The sequence below is a fragment of the Scardinius erythrophthalmus genome, assembly GCF_964197995.2.
Source record: "Scardinius erythrophthalmus genome assembly, chromosome: 3".
Classification (NCBI taxonomy): domain Eukaryota; kingdom Metazoa; phylum Chordata; class Actinopteri; order Cypriniformes; family Leuciscidae; genus Scardinius; species Scardinius erythrophthalmus.
In genome coordinates, this window is record NC_138223.1 from 16281929 (window position 1) to 16298928 (window position 17000).

A 17000-nucleotide genomic window follows, 5' to 3' on the forward strand; every position below is an offset into this window, starting at 1 on the left:
TATGACAGTAAGTTAACATTGCGGTAGCATTTTGGAATATATATATATTTTATATTGATTTTACATGGTACATTTTCCTGCACGTTTGATGTTAAGTATGTCAAAAAAGCTTTTGAGAGGAAACAAGGGCTGTGCTATGTTCTTACCCAGTCAACCTATCCTGGAACTAACAGGCAAACTTGCCTGCCAAAGTCTGGGAATTACTTGTTCTGAGAGAGAGTGTGAGTGAGTGAGTGAGTGTGAGTGTGTGTGTGTGTGTGTGTGTGTGTGTGTGTGTGTGTGTGTGTGTGTGTGTGTGTGTGTGTGTGTGTGTGTGTGTGTGTGTGTGTGTGTGTGTGTGTGTGTGTGTGTGTGTGTCCGAGGTGAAAATATGGCACAGACTGACCTGGATTTTTGCAAACAGTCATTGTTGTTATGAAACTAATCATTTAGTGAATTGGGCGTGATGGCATAAAACAAATGTTGTTGTTTTTCAATGGCCCAATTAAACATAGACAAAGAGAGATATTGAATAGAAGTATCACAGAAATCACCAGAAAGAGAGAAAAATACAGAACAGAAGTATGGGAAAAAACAACATTGGATTCTCAACTGGTGGGTAGCAACCCAAAAAGGGGTCACAGGTATGTTATATAGGGTTATGGGCAGGTGGGAAAAACAAATCTCACATAATAAAATGCATCTTATCATATAATTGTGTAGAGCTAAACGATTTAAAAAAAATATCAAACTTGTAAAAAGAGAAGAAAGTCCTTCAAATATCTTGTCAAAGGTAACGTTAGGGCAGTGGTTCTCAACATTTTTGATTTCATGGTCCAAATATTTAGCATGCTAAATATCCCATGGGTATCAGTGATGTATCAGCACTTCTGTCAGATCGCGTCTTTGATAATACACAAAACGCGATTGTCACTCACACGAATGAGCACCAATTTGACTCTGATTTCCATAAAACTGTTGGCGAGTGAAAATCGGGCCTTAAATCGTGCAGTGTGTACGTAGCCGGCAGTAGCGGCCAACAAAACTATTAGACGCAAATGAATATGTTACTTGGTCGAAGTTAGACAAATCATTGAATCCTATAAATGCATTTTAAAGGGATACTTCAGGATTTAGCATTAAGCTTTGTATTAGTAGAAAACCTGTAGTATTTTCGAATTACCTTGCTTTCTACCCTCATATCCCCCTGAGACAAGAGATTTATGTATTTTTTGTCTGGAAAAAATCCTCCGATGACGCAAAAATCGTCATTTTGCGTCATCGGAGGATTTTCTGTCCAGAGGCTAAAGACTACAGCCAGTAGATGGCGTTGTTCCGCATGTTTTCAGCCCGCCCATAGAGGGTGGGATCTCACTCAAAGAATGTACACAGCGTCAACCGTCTTTCTTTGGAAGCTAAGCTAGCAGGCTCTTGTTCTGTGGAGAAAGCTGAGTAGTAGGAGAAAGCTGAGTAAGTAGGGGTTACCATCCTCCTTTTCCTGGACATGTCCGGCGGGCGAGATCGTTCAAAATATACAGGATTCAGCTTTTGCGTTCTGCGGTCGCCATTCATTGTTTACGTGCACACCTTTTGTTTCAATCTAACTGAATTCATTCCGATTGGTGAATCTGAATGTAGTGTTTACATGAACGCTAAACAAGTGATCGGTTGATGTGCGTTTTACCATTGCTAAGAAAATTCCTGCTCCTCCGTGAGAGATGCGAGACCCGGCTCGTCTCAGTAATGACGCCACCGGCCTCGTGCCGTTCTCCCGCGGCCGTCAGCCTCGTACTGCTCGCCACAGTAAACATAATGAATGAATGGCGACTGTAGAACGCAAAAGCCGAATCCCGGACATTTTGGGCGATCTCTAAATCCCTGGCAAACTCATCACGTAGGCTAGCCTTGTTGTTTGTTTTCAACTGCGCTCCCTTACCGGTAGGCGTGGCCTCCTAAGGCAGCGAAGCAAGTGGATTCTGGGAGTTGTCTTTCATCCACATAAGCCAAAAATACATTTTCTGGGTTTTCTCAGTCTAGAAAGCTCCAAATTCAAAAAAATTTTCACAATTCTTCTACTTAAATGGCCTATTTTAAATACACATTCATCTTCCCAGAGGTGAAGTATCCCTTTACTGAATCAAATTTTTTTTGTTGATTATGGCTCTGGAATCGAATTTCAAATTTAAAAATCAGTTTGCTGTCAACCCAACGATTCCTTTTATTAATTTAGGCAGATTCCAACTTGTAGAGGTTCTTAACATCTCATCTTCAAAACCCATGAACAAAACTATACAAGGGACAATAAATTATGAAAATATTCACTTAAAGTGAGAATAAATATGATTTGTGTTGACCAGAATTACTATAGTGTGTTTATTTGAAACCATCAAAGAGAATTGTTTTGAAGCAAAATTGTCAGTTTTCCAATTCACTCTGTCATATAATGTTGCATTGGTTCTATATAAATAAATTTCAATTGATTTTAGGTACATTTTTGTTTACTTTTTGTACTGTATTGGGTCGCTACTGGATTTGCCATGTTAAACTAGGTAAGCAAACCAGTGCAGTAGATGATAGTAGGAAGAAGACAGATGACAAAAGGCTGCTTTTCTGCTATATTGTTTGGCTTCTTCATGGTTTGTGTTAGAAGAGCAATCTCTCTTTCTGTCTGCAGTTTAAAGGACATGAATTTGAACTCACCACTGCTGAAATGCAAAAGATGTCCAGTTGTACACCCTGCACCTGTTTGTGGAACAGATGGGCACACTTACTCCACCAAGGTAACACACACGCTGACTGTTTGTGAGAACTGCCATGGTGTGTGTGTTTCTGTATGTGTATACTGTCTGAATTGCTTTTCATAATGCTGTGTCACGGAGGTATTCAACCAAGAGATTAATCCTCGATCAACAATGTACTTATCTAATCTAAGCTTTTTGTGCATGTCTGTGTTTGTGTGTGTTATAGTGTAAACTAGAATATCAAGCTTGCATCTCTGGGAAGCAGATATCTGTGAAGTGTCCAGGACAGTGTCCCTGCCTTTCAGAAACTTCAGCAGAGAAGAGAGGTACATGCACTTTATCGATGCCGTTCATTTCTATTAGGCCTATAAATACTTGCACACAAACACTGCCTTTGTGTGGAATGGAATATGTGCACTGATCATTGCATACACAGACTGACATAAAGCTACAGGCAGGTGAGTTTTTATCAGGGTTGCCGGACATTGGCCCTTCAGGACCAAAGTTGCCCTTTCCTGCTGTACAGTATTACATTTAAGATGAATTATGGATATTATAAACTTGCAGGTCAATTACTAATAAGAATGTCCACAATAAATGTTTTTAAAATTCTAGTTTAAAACACATGCAAAGTTCTTAGAAGTATATTTTATATTCATGTTAATTTCGAAAAACATTTTAAAGAAAATGTTTAATTTACTGACACTAAAAAAGTCATGTGGTCTAAACAGCAATAACATTTTACCCTCAAACCTTAAATACATAAGAGTGTACACACCTTATAAAAGTTTAAATATACACTTCCCTTCAAAAGATTAATAAGTTTAGTGAGACTTTTTTAAAGAAATTAATACTTTTATTCAGCAAGAATGCATTTAATTGATCAAAAGTGACAGTAAAGACATTTTAAACGTTACAAAAGATTTCTATTTCAAATAAATGCTGTTTTTTTTAACATTTATCAGTTTCCTATGTTTTTAGGGAGTTATACCACATGACATTTTACAACCTGAACTAATTGCCTTGTAATTAAAAGGTACACTTTTTAAATATATTTTAAGACTTTGATATAATTTCCTGCTTTACTGATGAATTAATAATGAAAGATTTTACTAAAATACTTAGGGTTTCTTTTAATTATTATTTTTTATTATGATATCAGGACAGTTGTGTCACTGTTACATTTTACATTTTATGCCCACCAAAACATATCAAAATACATTTTAATGTAGAAATTAAAAACATGCTCATCACAGACAAGGTGTATTCAATTCTTTGTATGCATGAATTACATTTTTGAATAATTGAATTGATCCGGACATTGTCATTGACCCATTTGCTACATTATGGTCACATGATCTCATTACGTTGAATGCTTATTTCTGCGAGTGGTGTCAAGTTATCAGCTTGAAAATTTTATGATCTGTAAAAAAATTCTTGCCAGTCTTACCAGTCTGATGAATAATAAAAATGATTATTTCTCCTCACAGAGGAGAGATTACAAAATCACAGCTGATATTACTTCTGGTGCATAATTTTGTCACACTAGAAACGGTATACAGTATTCCATATTTGTTGTATTCTGCATATTTTAGCTAATTTAGCAGGTCATCCATGTATTCTATACTTACAATTTGTACACTGCACACAATATACAGTGCGTACTACATAGTAAGAATAGTATGGCAGTATGCGATTATGCATGTGTTTATCTCCCTTAAGCCCTCTTAAATGGTAATGATAAATATCTCATGTCATTACTAGATTAACCAAATTATTCTATATATAAAACCAATATTTCATCTCTGCAGCTGTGGAAAGGTATGTGTACCCTCTAGGCTGGGTACTTGGCTTGTTTTCAGCTGCAAGGAGAGCAGCAAAAAGAGATTTCAATACACCAAACTAGTCTTATTTTGTGAAGATTCTCAAAGCTGAATCCCTTAGGATCTTATTAAATGTTTGCTGTTCCAGATTGTTTCCGTCAGTGTGTTATGCGTGTACGTGTGAGAAGAGACAGCACGGTAATGTTTGCTTTCATCATTATCCCAATGAGCATAAGTCCTGTCTTCAGCTGCTCTGCTTCAGGCTATAGAGAAAATTCAGTCACCTTCGCCATCAAAAGATTGTCAATGATAACTCACAGCTCAAATCAATGCAAACTAAACTTAAGATCATGAAACTGAAGTCACAATATTTTTTTGAAGGGGTGAGAAGTATGAATGTTGTTGTTTTTCCTCTTCCTTTTTACACTATCATTCAAAAGTTTGGGGTCAGCAAGAAATTAATGCTTTTATTCAGCAAAGACACATTAAACTGACCAAAAGTAACAAGATTTCTATTTCAAATAAATGCTGTTCTTTTGAAATTTCTGTTCATAAAAGTATCTATCCTGAAAAAAATATATCACAATTTCCACAAAAATGTCAAGCGGCACAACTGTATTCAACATTGATAATAAGAAATGTTTCTTAAGCACCACATCAGCAAATGAAAATTCAGTTTTTCCATCATGGGAATAAATTACATTTTAAAATATATAAAAATATATTAGTTGTTCTATGTTATTTTAAAGGGGACATTAAAATCTGACTTTATCCGTTTAAGTGCTATAATCGGGTCACCGGTGCATCTACCAACCCAGAAAACGTGAAAAGTGACAACCAAGTAACTTTGTTTTGGTAAGCCTTTCTCTGCAAGCATGTCAAAAAATAAGCCGATCAGATTTCGCTCCCCTTCTGACGTAGGAAGGGGATCTTATTTTAATATTACCGCCCCTTAATCTGCAGGTTTCCACCCACGGTGCCGCCATTTCGTTTTCGCAAGCGACAACAGTATAACCAGAGCAATGGTAAAAATTTGAGCAAAGCATGCATACTGTTCTGTCATTGGCTGTGTCTTTCACCTTTTAGTGTCTAGCTATTCATCTATCATAGGGTTGAATAAACAAGGGTATGGGGTGATGCCATATAGGGTGAGGCAGAGCAGTTGATGCAATCATCGCATGCCAATATGCTTTGGCTCGTTTTATTACACTCGAAGTAGATTGGTCTCTGAAAGCGATCCCAATCAGTACGGTACGCCCGTCGAACTACGTCGAACGTGACCGAACTGAAGGGGAACCAGGGTCATAACAGAGATGTTCTACTGTATTTTGGATAAAAAAATTCAGCCTTGGTGGGCATAAGACGTCGTTTAAAGCATAAAAAAAAAATTATCTTTTTGTAAAAAAACAAACAAAAAAACAATCCCAAACTCTTGAACAGTAGTGTAATTTGACACATTTGAGAGGCGTGTGTAGAGCTAAATTTCTCTGATACTTGGTTTGCATAGTAGCTGTTAATGTTAAAACGTGTCTAAATTCCAACAATAAAGATTTGTACATGTGGTTTTAGGGATCAATGCTTTTTGTTTATCAAAATGGAATTGCTTCCATGTCTGGCTTCAGCAGTAGCTGTACTTATTTGACCAATAAGCTTGTGTGTGGTTGGCGTTCTGGCGCACTATGGCTTCCAGGTGGATGCTGCACATTGGTGGTGGTTGAGGAGATTCCCATCTTCCATGTAAAGCACTTTGAGTGCTGAGAATAGCGCTATATATTCTACGATAAAACATTTTTTCTTTTTCAGATTTATTTATTTATACTCCATTCTTTCTCAATTACTTCATAGACAAACTGGTCACTGAAGCCATTATCTATATTTACTATGATTACTATGGTCTCCTTCATACTAGTCTTTGTTTGGCCATATTTGCTGAAATATGACTTTTATTAGCAGGTTAGTCTTTAAAAATCTCATTAGAAGACCCTGTGTGATTGCCCTCAGCAGGGATCGAACACTAATGTGCTGTTTACAACATATTGCTAGGCAACTGTAAACAGCCTACAGATTAAGGCTCCTTGCTTTAATCTTTTCTCATGTCAATTGTGTGTCCACAAGGGTTGAGGTTTTAATTGTAACCTTGTTTTTTTAGCAATTGTGATGTATTTAAAAAATAAGCATTGATTGTTTTTCACACATACTCAAACTCATACTGCACACTTTTGGTATGGGTATTGTGGTTTGGCATGCATGTGTTGTTTTAACCACTACATGTTTGGAACTTCTCTGTGTGTGGAACGTAACTGATATACAGTAGAATGGAACAGTACCGTTAATGTAGGTATACTTTGTTGTTGTAAATGCATCTGAAAAATAATAGAGGACACAGAGTGAGTTGCTGTAGGAAAAGTACATGATCCAAGTAATACTAAACTTGAGACATGCATTATATTAAGCGCCAACTTACGATTACGTCCCTATCGATAAATGCTAGAAAGTCATGCAAGTATTTCCTTTTTGCATAAAGGCTCGTCGTGACAGCAAGCGAGTCTCTGTTAAACTTCGGACAGATGGAGCCCAATAGAATGCGAGCATAATAATTCTGTTTAAAATATAAAAAAAATTCATTTGCATGCAAATTGTAGTTTTTCCCCTCGTTGTACCAAAAACATACCGAACTGTGACTTTGAAAAAGGACGTTCTGACTTGTCATTTTTGTATACCGTTACATCCCTACTATTTGTCCCAGACATAATTATCCACAGCGAATTAAACAAGCAAAAAAAGCTACACATCTTGTATACACATCTATGCAAAATGTCAGAGGAAACATAACACAGCCCGATGTGTGTCTCTGCGGAATTCTAGAAACATTTCATCCAAAATTAGAGAACGTGAATAAAACCCCTGGCAACTGCTTCTGAATGCAAAGCCCAAGCCATTCCTTCCTTCCAGTGCTGCATCTTATGAACAATCAACACAGATTTCTGATGCATTAGCTACAAGAATTCAATCAGTTACGCTCATTAATTACTTAAAACAAAACTAGTTTTATCAAATGCCCCAAACCATCCCCAAACAATATACACAGACTATTAAATCTAATAAACACATCATAGCAAAATACATTGGATGCAGAAAATACAATCAAGTAAATTGGAAATTATTTATAAATTGGATAAGTACAAATCTCACTAGCAGGCACAATATTGCTGATGTTATCCAATATATTATAGCCTGCAGTGTCACTAGACAGTATGTACTGGATACAGGACAGTAATAGCAGGGATTGTTCTCCTCACCTTGAGGGTTAACTGGACTTAAGTACCTTCCTTAAGGGCACAAAGATGAGAGAGCTGTTGGAAACCTTTTCCAGATCATTTATGAGCTTTAATAACCAGCAATGAATTTGAAATCTATTCTTAAAAAAACAAACACTAATCAAGTTTACCTGTGATATGTAAATCTAAACGTGTATACTTTACAGTTTCTCATCAGACTTGTGTAATTGTCACAACTGTATGCTGGAACATCTAGAACATTCTATTGCATGTCTGCAAAATGTAGTAACTCACACAAAACATTTAAATTCATGCTTCAAAACCTAGTTATTGTGGCATTAAATTGGCCAATGCCTTTCTATACTATACAAGACTGAATTCTTTTATGTATCACACTGAGCTTTTTAGATATATATTCCAACAGTAGGTAACATTTTACTGGGAAAAGTCAATACTGTAGTACACAAAAAAGAAAATAACTGTTTTTATTTACACAGCACATTATTATTGTAGGAATGTGTTGCATGTAAACTGAAAATTCAGTTGTTCATTTTTACATACTCTATTATGTCTTACCACCACCACACATTCTCCTATATTGATCTTGCATGACAAGCAACTGGTAATTTTCAGTTTACACGTAGCACATTTCTACAAAAAGAAATGTTCTGTTTGAATACAAATGTATTTATACATTTTCATGTTCAAAAATTGTAGTGATTGTGCTGGGTAAACTCCATAAATATGCTTCCAAACTTGACTGGTTGATTGTGATTCCTATTTCATCACAATGGCAGGCCATTTGCCAATTTATCAGACATTACAAACATCCCATGTCATCAGTGAAGAGTTCTAAGCCTTGAATCAAAGCTGCCCAATAAAAGCTGACTAAGCTGCCCAATTCATATGGATTTTTACTATCTTTTTATGAACTTTTCGAAGCGCCAAAGTGGTAGTTGTGTGGACTATTTTAATGGAGGGACAGAAATCTTTCAGATTTCATTAAAAATATCTTAATTTGTGTTCCGAAAATGATCGAAAATTTTACGGGTTTGGAGTGACGGAGTAAATGATGACAGAATTTTCATTTTTGGGTGAACAAACGTAGCAGTACTTCTGAAATAAAATGGGGCATTAATTTGCTGTCAGTGATTTGTCGTGTCGCATTGCGCCGCATCCAGTGTAGACAGCGGATGTAGAAAGCTGATTATATTGGATTCTATTTGCTTTTGTTTTATCGCATCGCCCCGCACACGTCTGGTCACGGTGTAACGCACTCACATGTTTATTTTATTTTTTTACCAGTTAGGGAGGAGTAAAATTAACATATGTGGCTTCAATAACCAGATGCATTTACACTTGTCCAGTTTTCATGTGGAATGCATCTCAAATCACCTCCTGAAGTGATTTGAGTGATCAAATTTAAATCCGTCTCGAAAGCGTTTTGGGAGGTCAATTTCACCTGGTCTAACAGCAAGTACTCTGATTGGTGGAGTTTTCTTCACGATTATTGTTAGTGTAGTCTTTCACAGGAAATTGCCAGTTAGGGAGGAGTAAAATTAACATATGTGGCTTCAACAACCAGTTGCTTTGTTAGCAATTTTTTAAACTTAAATGAAAACAAATCTGAGTTTATTATTTTCGGCCCCAAGGTGTTTTTGATTTTGATCTTGGCTTTCTCACCCCATTTAACTCAAAAGTGTGCCAGGAATCTGGGCTTCCTATTTGACTCCAGTTTAAAGTTTGACAAACAGATTTCAGCTGTTGTCAAGTCATGCTTTTACCAACTTCGCCTTCTTAGTAAAGTGAAGCCCATTTTATCAAGGAGTAATTTGGAAACAGCTATTCATGCATTTGTTACATCTAGGCTTGATTACTGTAATTCTCTGTATAATGGCACTTCTCAGGCTTCCATCTCTCGTCTGCAGTTGGTTCAAAACGCAGCCGCTAGACTACTTAAAAGGAAGCAAAAGTATGAACACATAACACCTATTTTAATGTCTCTGCACTGGCTTCCAGTAAAGTGTAGGATTTTATTATTTGTCTAAAAAACCCTGAATAATTTGGCACCTCAATACTTAATGGATCTTTTGATTCCGTACGCTCCATCTAGAAACCTGAGATCCTGTGACCTTGGCCTTCTCACAGTTCCTAAAGTAAAACTTAAAAAACGTGGTTGCCGCTGCTGGGCCGAAACTGTGGAACAGCCTTCCTCCTTCTATTAGGCATGCTCCATCTATCTGTGCTTTTAAATCTCATCTTAAGACTTATTTAGTCACCTTGGCTTTTAACACTATAGTTTGTCTTCCTGGATTTCTCTTTAATTCTATTGAGTGCTTTTTGGCTTGTCTGGTATTTATGTATGTATATTGGTTTTATTTTTGTTTTTCTTTTATTCCTTGTAAAGCACTTTGGTCAACTTCGGTTGTGTCTCAAACATGCTCTATAAATAAATGATTGATTGATTGATTGATTGATGGATTGATTGATTTCACAGGAAATTAGGCAACTGAAATTAGTCATTTAAAAATAAAATCACACTGAAGTTTGACTGGTACAAAAGCACATCATCGTTTAACCTCAAAAAACTTTGAATACAAATATTTAAATACTACTGTTGTGCTCAACTGAAGCTGTTTCATTAATGAATGTTCTGTATTTATTTGTTTTGTAGAGTGTGGTAATGCAGAGATGACTGAAGTGGTTAGCAGATTACGAGAGTGGATCACAGTTCTTCATGAGAGTGGCAATCCCAGCAAGAAATATAAGTTCCAGAAGCCAGAGAGGAGTGAGTACACAGACAGACACACACACACACACACACACACACACACACACACACACACACACACACAATCAAAACTTCTAATATGACTGCTAACCTACAGTAATAACAGTGACAATGAAAAAATGACTATAAAACACCTTTCTACAACCTCTCTATCTGTCTGTTTAGAGGTGGACATGAGTAAGGTGCCCCTCTGTAAGGACTCTCTGGGCTGGATGTTCTCCAGACTGGACACAAACTTTGACCTTCAGCTTGACCAATCAGAAATGTCCAGCTTGAGCTCAGAGAAGAGTGATGTGTGCACTAAAGCCTTCCTCAGGTCATGTGACCCAGACAGAGACGGGCTCGTTTCCAGCCAGGAGTGGTGTTCTTGCTTTCAGAGATATCAAGGTACAGTAAACTTACTGTAAACAAACTTTTCCCACATGCTTTCAATTTCTAGATAAGAGTACTTTCTCTCAGCCAAAACCAAAAGACTATTCACATACTGTACCATTAAGAACTTGCACAAGCACACTGCCTGATAGAAAGTTACAGAACAGTTACGTAAGGCATAATAAACCCTGAAAGGGAGATCAGGACCTTGACGCAAAAAGACATGAAAGTAGAACCCGTATGTTTCCATGGACAATTCTCAAATATAGTTTAGAGGTCACTATACAAAAATATTTCACCAGTCATAATTTACCAATGAGAATTAAGTATTCCAGAGCATATAGGTAATGTTATGTTAAGGTTGTACATGTTGAAATTAGATTATCTGTTCTGAAATAACACTATCTTTTATGAAATGTAACTATTTTAATTTATCTTAAATATAAATATACTGTTGCTTATATTTATGTATAATCCATTAGCTAAATGTTTTAATGGTTAATTGTTTTTTAAATTTACATTAAATAGTTACAAATACTAATACCACCATATACAACTTTACTGTAAAGTGTATTAAGCACAATGGTAGTGTTTTTTTTCTCACTTCTGATCTGAAATCAATGCGTTTCAGAAACTCCCTGCCAATCAGAGATCACCGTCATCCACACACAACAAGCTGGGAAGAAATTACTGGGTGAGTCTCATCTCTCATCTCGTGTGTTTCATTTATATATGTAATTTCGCAAACACAGAAAAAAGGGGTTCATGTTTGTAATGCAGAATCATGTTTAGTGACAGACCAGTATTTTGGCTTCATGTATTTAGCCATTTTGAGATTACAAGCCTTGACTGATAACCATTTTCAATTGGCTGAATAAATGGAAGTTGGAGTAAGAATATCATGGGTAATTTTATAATCTATATTAGCTAGATTAATGCATCAATCTTATGTTGCAAATTCTTTTTTGTCTTTTTTTTATGATACAATGGAAAGAAATAAACTACTGACCTAATAAATTTAGTTACAATTGTCTACAGAATACTTTTTAAAAGTAATTTTTCATCATACGTTTTGAACCGATTCAAACTGAATAGTGGCTAAATGATTCCATGATGGATTACATGATACTTAATAAAAAATTGCATCATTGTCATTTAAACCTTAATAGACAGACTGTCTGACATACCTTATTGAAACACAAAGTGCATTAATATTACACACTAAAATCTATTCTAGAATCACAGACTTGTGTTCCATAGTTTCAAATCTTTTAAACTTTTTTCCTCAGCATTTTACACCATGTTCATATATAAAGCACTAGCATTTAACAATCATCTCAATGTCATCACAACCTGAACACAGTTACAGTAAAACCAGGGTGCCAAACAGCAAGAGGCAAGCCAACATTAATTCTATTAAAGCTAGAAATCACTCAGAGTTTCTTTCCCTCTCTCTGAAGGTCGCGTGTTTAATTTGAGCAGGGGAATGAGATGAGGGGAAATTGGACATGAAAAAAAGGATATTTTTAACTGCTGTTTCTCCCCTGAGTGGAACGCACAGTGACGGCTCTATGGCTTCTGGCACTGAATTATAAAAAGACAAAAAAAAGAGAGAAAGACAAAAAAAAAAACTGTGGTGATTCTGTAGCAAGAAGCTGTGAAGTTGAAAAGACGTGAATGTGAGCGAGAGACTAAGAGAGAGAGCAAGCTCTCGGAGGGAGGTGACAGTTATGTTCTCTGACATTGAATATATCATCTGCCTATCTGTGTGAGTGTGGCCGTGAGACACACACTGTGGCTGTGTATAATCTTGCCGGTGATGTAATGTTTCCTGACATTAGGATTGATGCTAATGTGTGTGTGTTGTTTGTGTAGGTCCATACATCCCCTCCTGTGATGAGAATGGCTTCTATAGGCCTCACCAGTGTCATGGTAGCAGTGGTCAGTGCTGGTGTGTCGACCGCTATGGAAACGAGGTGGCGGGGTCTCATACCCACGGGCCTGCTGACTGTGGTAAGAGGGGCTCATCATACGTAACCTCACATCTTTAGATTCATTATCTAGTAATGAGAAAAAAAGTCAAATAAGCAATCTGTTTAATATGTAAAATATAGGGATGCAATGAACTGCACAGAATTCTTGGCTGATACGATAACCAATCATTTTACATTTCGCATTTTAGTCCTTCCAACTGGAGGGGCTAGTTAATTAGCTAATCAATTAGAAAACAATCAGTTGACAAAATAGATCATAAAAAAAAAAAAAAAAAAACGTCCAATCTGGAATTTACAATGCATATAAGTATTCTGACGATCAAACTATATTTGTGAAAATAATCAGACTATTAATAACAATTACACTAGATGAAACGCGAGTCCTTGGTTTCAAGACTTTAACTTGGGGCTGTTGAATGCTTGAATCTGACTGGTTGACGATCGTCACTTGATCTGCCATTTTTGATGTCTAACTTCACAATCAATGGAAATGTGCAGTTATTTATACATAAATTGATAGGGTTATTCGTATTATTTCATATTATTGCAGATAATATGACAAATAAATAATAATGATTGGCCTACTTGTTAAAAGGGATTTGTGTTTAATTTATTTGGCTAGCCTAATGTCAATAATAGAAAAAAATAATTAAACGAATGAATTAAAACGAATGAATTAATATTGACACACATGCTTTTCTGTCTCATTATTGCAATCTCTCCCCCCCTTTCTCTCTTTAATAACTGCATTAATAACTACATTAGTCTGCTATCAGTGGCTCAAACCTCCATTACTAGATCTAAAATTACGGTTTGGAATTAGCGAACTATTAAATTAGCAAACTATAAACTCCGCTTTGCGTCGTAACCGCATTACGGGCCGTTGCATTATTTTTTCTAATAATTCAATGGCCCGTCGTCAGTTATTCCTTGCGTTGTTCATGGCGTGAGATGCTGAAGAAAAAAAAAATTATCCGACATCAATTATCCGCACACACACACACACACACACACACACACACACACACACAAAAAGTTAACTGTGAATTACTACAAATGTAGCTGTTTGCGGTTTTGCATATTACCTCATGAAACTGAAAATGGCATATTCTTAGATTATTTTGATTGGTTAAATTAATATTATTAAAACATTTGACATTATTACTACACTACCGTTTAAAAGTTTGGGGTTGGTAAGATTTTTGAATGTTTTGAAAGAAGTCTCTGATGCTCACCATGGTTGCATTTATTTGATGAAAAATACATTAAAAACAGTAATAATACTATTTAAAATAATGTATTTTTTCCTGTGATGGCAAAGCTGGATTTTCAGCATCATCACTCTAGTCTTCAGTGTCACATGATCCTTCAGAAATCATTATAATATGCTTATTTGCTGCTCAAGAAACATTTCTTATTATTATCGATGTTGAAAAGATTTCTGTGGAAACCGTGATACATTTTTCTTCAGGATTCTTAGAAGAACAGAAAGGTCAAAAGAACAGCATTTATTTGAAATTATATTTATTGTCACTTTTGATCAATTAAATGCATCCTTGCTGAATAAAATAATAATTTTATTTCAAAAACAGCAATGAAATGTGTTCATTTTAAGAGCTAAAGTTCCAAGAGATCAAAAGAGTTTCTGTTTTTTTTTTTAAGCCGCGGAGTCTTCCGGAGATTTTGGCAGTGGCGACTCACTCCTCTCAGACGATGAAGATGGTGATGTTGTAAATGATGAAGAGGAAATGGGAGATGATGATGATGATGAATATGATGATGAATATGGGCACCTGTCATAATCAGTTTTTTATTATTATTATTATTATTATTATATAAAAACATTTAAAAAGAAGGAACCAAATAAAAAACAGACTTTCATTTGGTCTTAAAGCACGTTTCTAGGTGACCTCGGCAGAGTGCAGTACTAACATTACTAAAGGGTCCATCTACCCCTTGTGCTGTATAACATTTGTACAAAATTAATAATACTCAATAACCACGTTTAATTTTTGTTACATTTATTATATTCATCCAAAGCGAATAAGTGTATTGACAGACCTAGAATTTCAGGAATTCATAAGCAGGTTTGATGATAAATTAATGAGGGTTAAATGTTTGCACTTATAAACATGCACACAAATACACATACAAAATACATGCGTACACACACCTGAAGGCATGATTCCATGAGCAACTCGCTCCATAACTCTTTACACCTGCTAGGATGTGATTTTACAGTCATGCCATGAGGGCTTAATGTTGATTTTCACACATTTTGTCTCATAACGGTTTGCCATAATCACATGCCTACACTTATTTATCATACTTTTTTCATTAGAAGAATGAATACTTAAAACTACTGATGAATTATCAAAACGTATCAACATTTGATATTTAAAGGTCGACATTCTAGAGCAAATTGTTTGACGCGACCTGGATTGACCACACTTCAGACACAATAAAATAGATGTGACTGCAGTTGATGTTACGAGAGGACAGAGTCATGCTATTTACAGAGGCTTATACGCGCGCACGCACGCACACACACACACACACACACACACACACACACACACACACACACACACACACACACACACACACACACACACACACTTATCTTGTGAATAGTTTGGCAGTCCTTGGGCATTTGGTGCCTTTGACGCAACAGAGGAATGGGTGGATAAGAGGTCTGGGGAAAAGAGAGAAGGAGATATTTAGTGTTAGAATGTAGAACTTGACTGCCATATGAATAAAAAAATGAGAGGTTTTTGCGTCACGTTCTCTGTTGTTTTTGTCTATAGGAGAAAGTGAATATGATTAGTTAGTTTGCATATGTTACTGTAGACAACAAATCATATGATAGATGCTGCTGCTGTCACCTATTCTCCACGTCCCTCTCAGTGCTTTTGCATTTTCTGTCAGATTTGTTTTCATAATGTGCATATGAAAATATAAATTTCCTTCTATGGACATTGTGGTGTTTCCTGAAAATAAAAACTTATTTGGTTGAATGAGTTTATGATAATCATTTACAGAGGTAAAATGAACTACCTTTATCAGTATTGTCCAGCTGTTGTCATAGAGATAACACTTTTTGGTTTGTTTGTTTTTTACAGTATACATATAATTTGCTCAAATAAAGTTACACAGACCAAAACAGTTTTTCGTACAGTAATTCTGTGAGTGTGTGTGTGTGTGTGTGTGTGTGTGTGTGTGTGTGTGTGTGTGTGTGTGTGTGTGTGTGTGTGTGAGAGAGAGAGAGAGAGAGAGAGAATTCTGGTGTGTCTGTCTGGTTAGTGCTGCATTATGTATAAATGCAATTTTAATATTTTATATGCCACAATTTCTCATCTATACACACACAGCCCCTAACACACACACACGCTTAAACTGGGGCATCTGTGGGGTTGAACACTTGTTTAATCATTTAAACACAATCATGTGCCTGTCAACGTGTGTGTGTGTGTGTGTGTGTGTGTGTGTGTGTGTGTGTGTGTGTGTGTGTGTGTGTGTGTGTGTGTGTGTGTGTGTGTGTGTGTGTGTGTGTGTGTGTGTGTGTGTCTGGATCAAATTTACACTGTAGATCTGTTGGATCATTTCTCACTGAATTAAAATAATACATATCTAAAATTCAATTAAAATATAATGCAAAAACAAACCAATAACTTGGAAACAGTTGCAGCTCTTTTTGTGTGTATAATGTAATAATAATATGTGTGTAATGTAAGGATGTGTGAGATTGCTTTTGTTTTAACGTGTGTGTATTAGGGTGTCTCTGTCAGCAGCTCTGTACTAGGAACCAACTGGATAAACAGAAAGTGTTTTCATTCAACTTTCCCCTTCCTGTCATAGAAAATCACACTACTGCTGGCTTTGGATTGAAGTCACACACATACTAATCAGCCAAATGAGGAACATTTCAAGCCTGCAACCACTTGAAATACAAAACAACATCCAGATGCACATAAACACATACAGCACTGACCCTTAGCCTCTTTAAAAATGAATAGCAAAGT

The 17000-nt window shown here is 36.1% G+C and overlaps 1 protein-coding gene across 2 annotated transcripts in view; it reads left to right on the forward strand.

Moving 5' to 3' along the window:
- Positions 1-16137, forward strand: part of spock3 (SPARC (osteonectin), cwcv and kazal like domains proteoglycan 3) — a gene marked incomplete at its 5' end in the record, with an annotated part of 30638 nt that extends 14501 nt beyond the window's left edge. Inside the window, 7 exons of one of the 2 annotated variants that reach the window (XM_081362270.1) lie at positions 2654-2759; positions 2947-3046; positions 10496-10609; positions 10778-10999; positions 11616-11678; positions 12860-12997; positions 14641-16137. In XM_081362270.1, coding sequence (XP_081218396.1) covers positions 2654-2759; positions 2947-3046; positions 10496-10609; positions 10778-10999; positions 11616-11678; positions 12860-12997; positions 14641-14780 — 883 coding nt within the window. In that variant the 3' untranslated portion in view covers positions 14781-16137. The remainder of the gene's footprint in view (positions 1-2653; positions 2760-2946; positions 3047-10495; positions 10610-10777; positions 11000-11615; positions 11679-12859; positions 12998-14640) is intronic. The other variant, XM_081362269.1, reaches the window with a different exon arrangement.
- Positions 16138-17000: the final 863 nt, after the last annotated feature.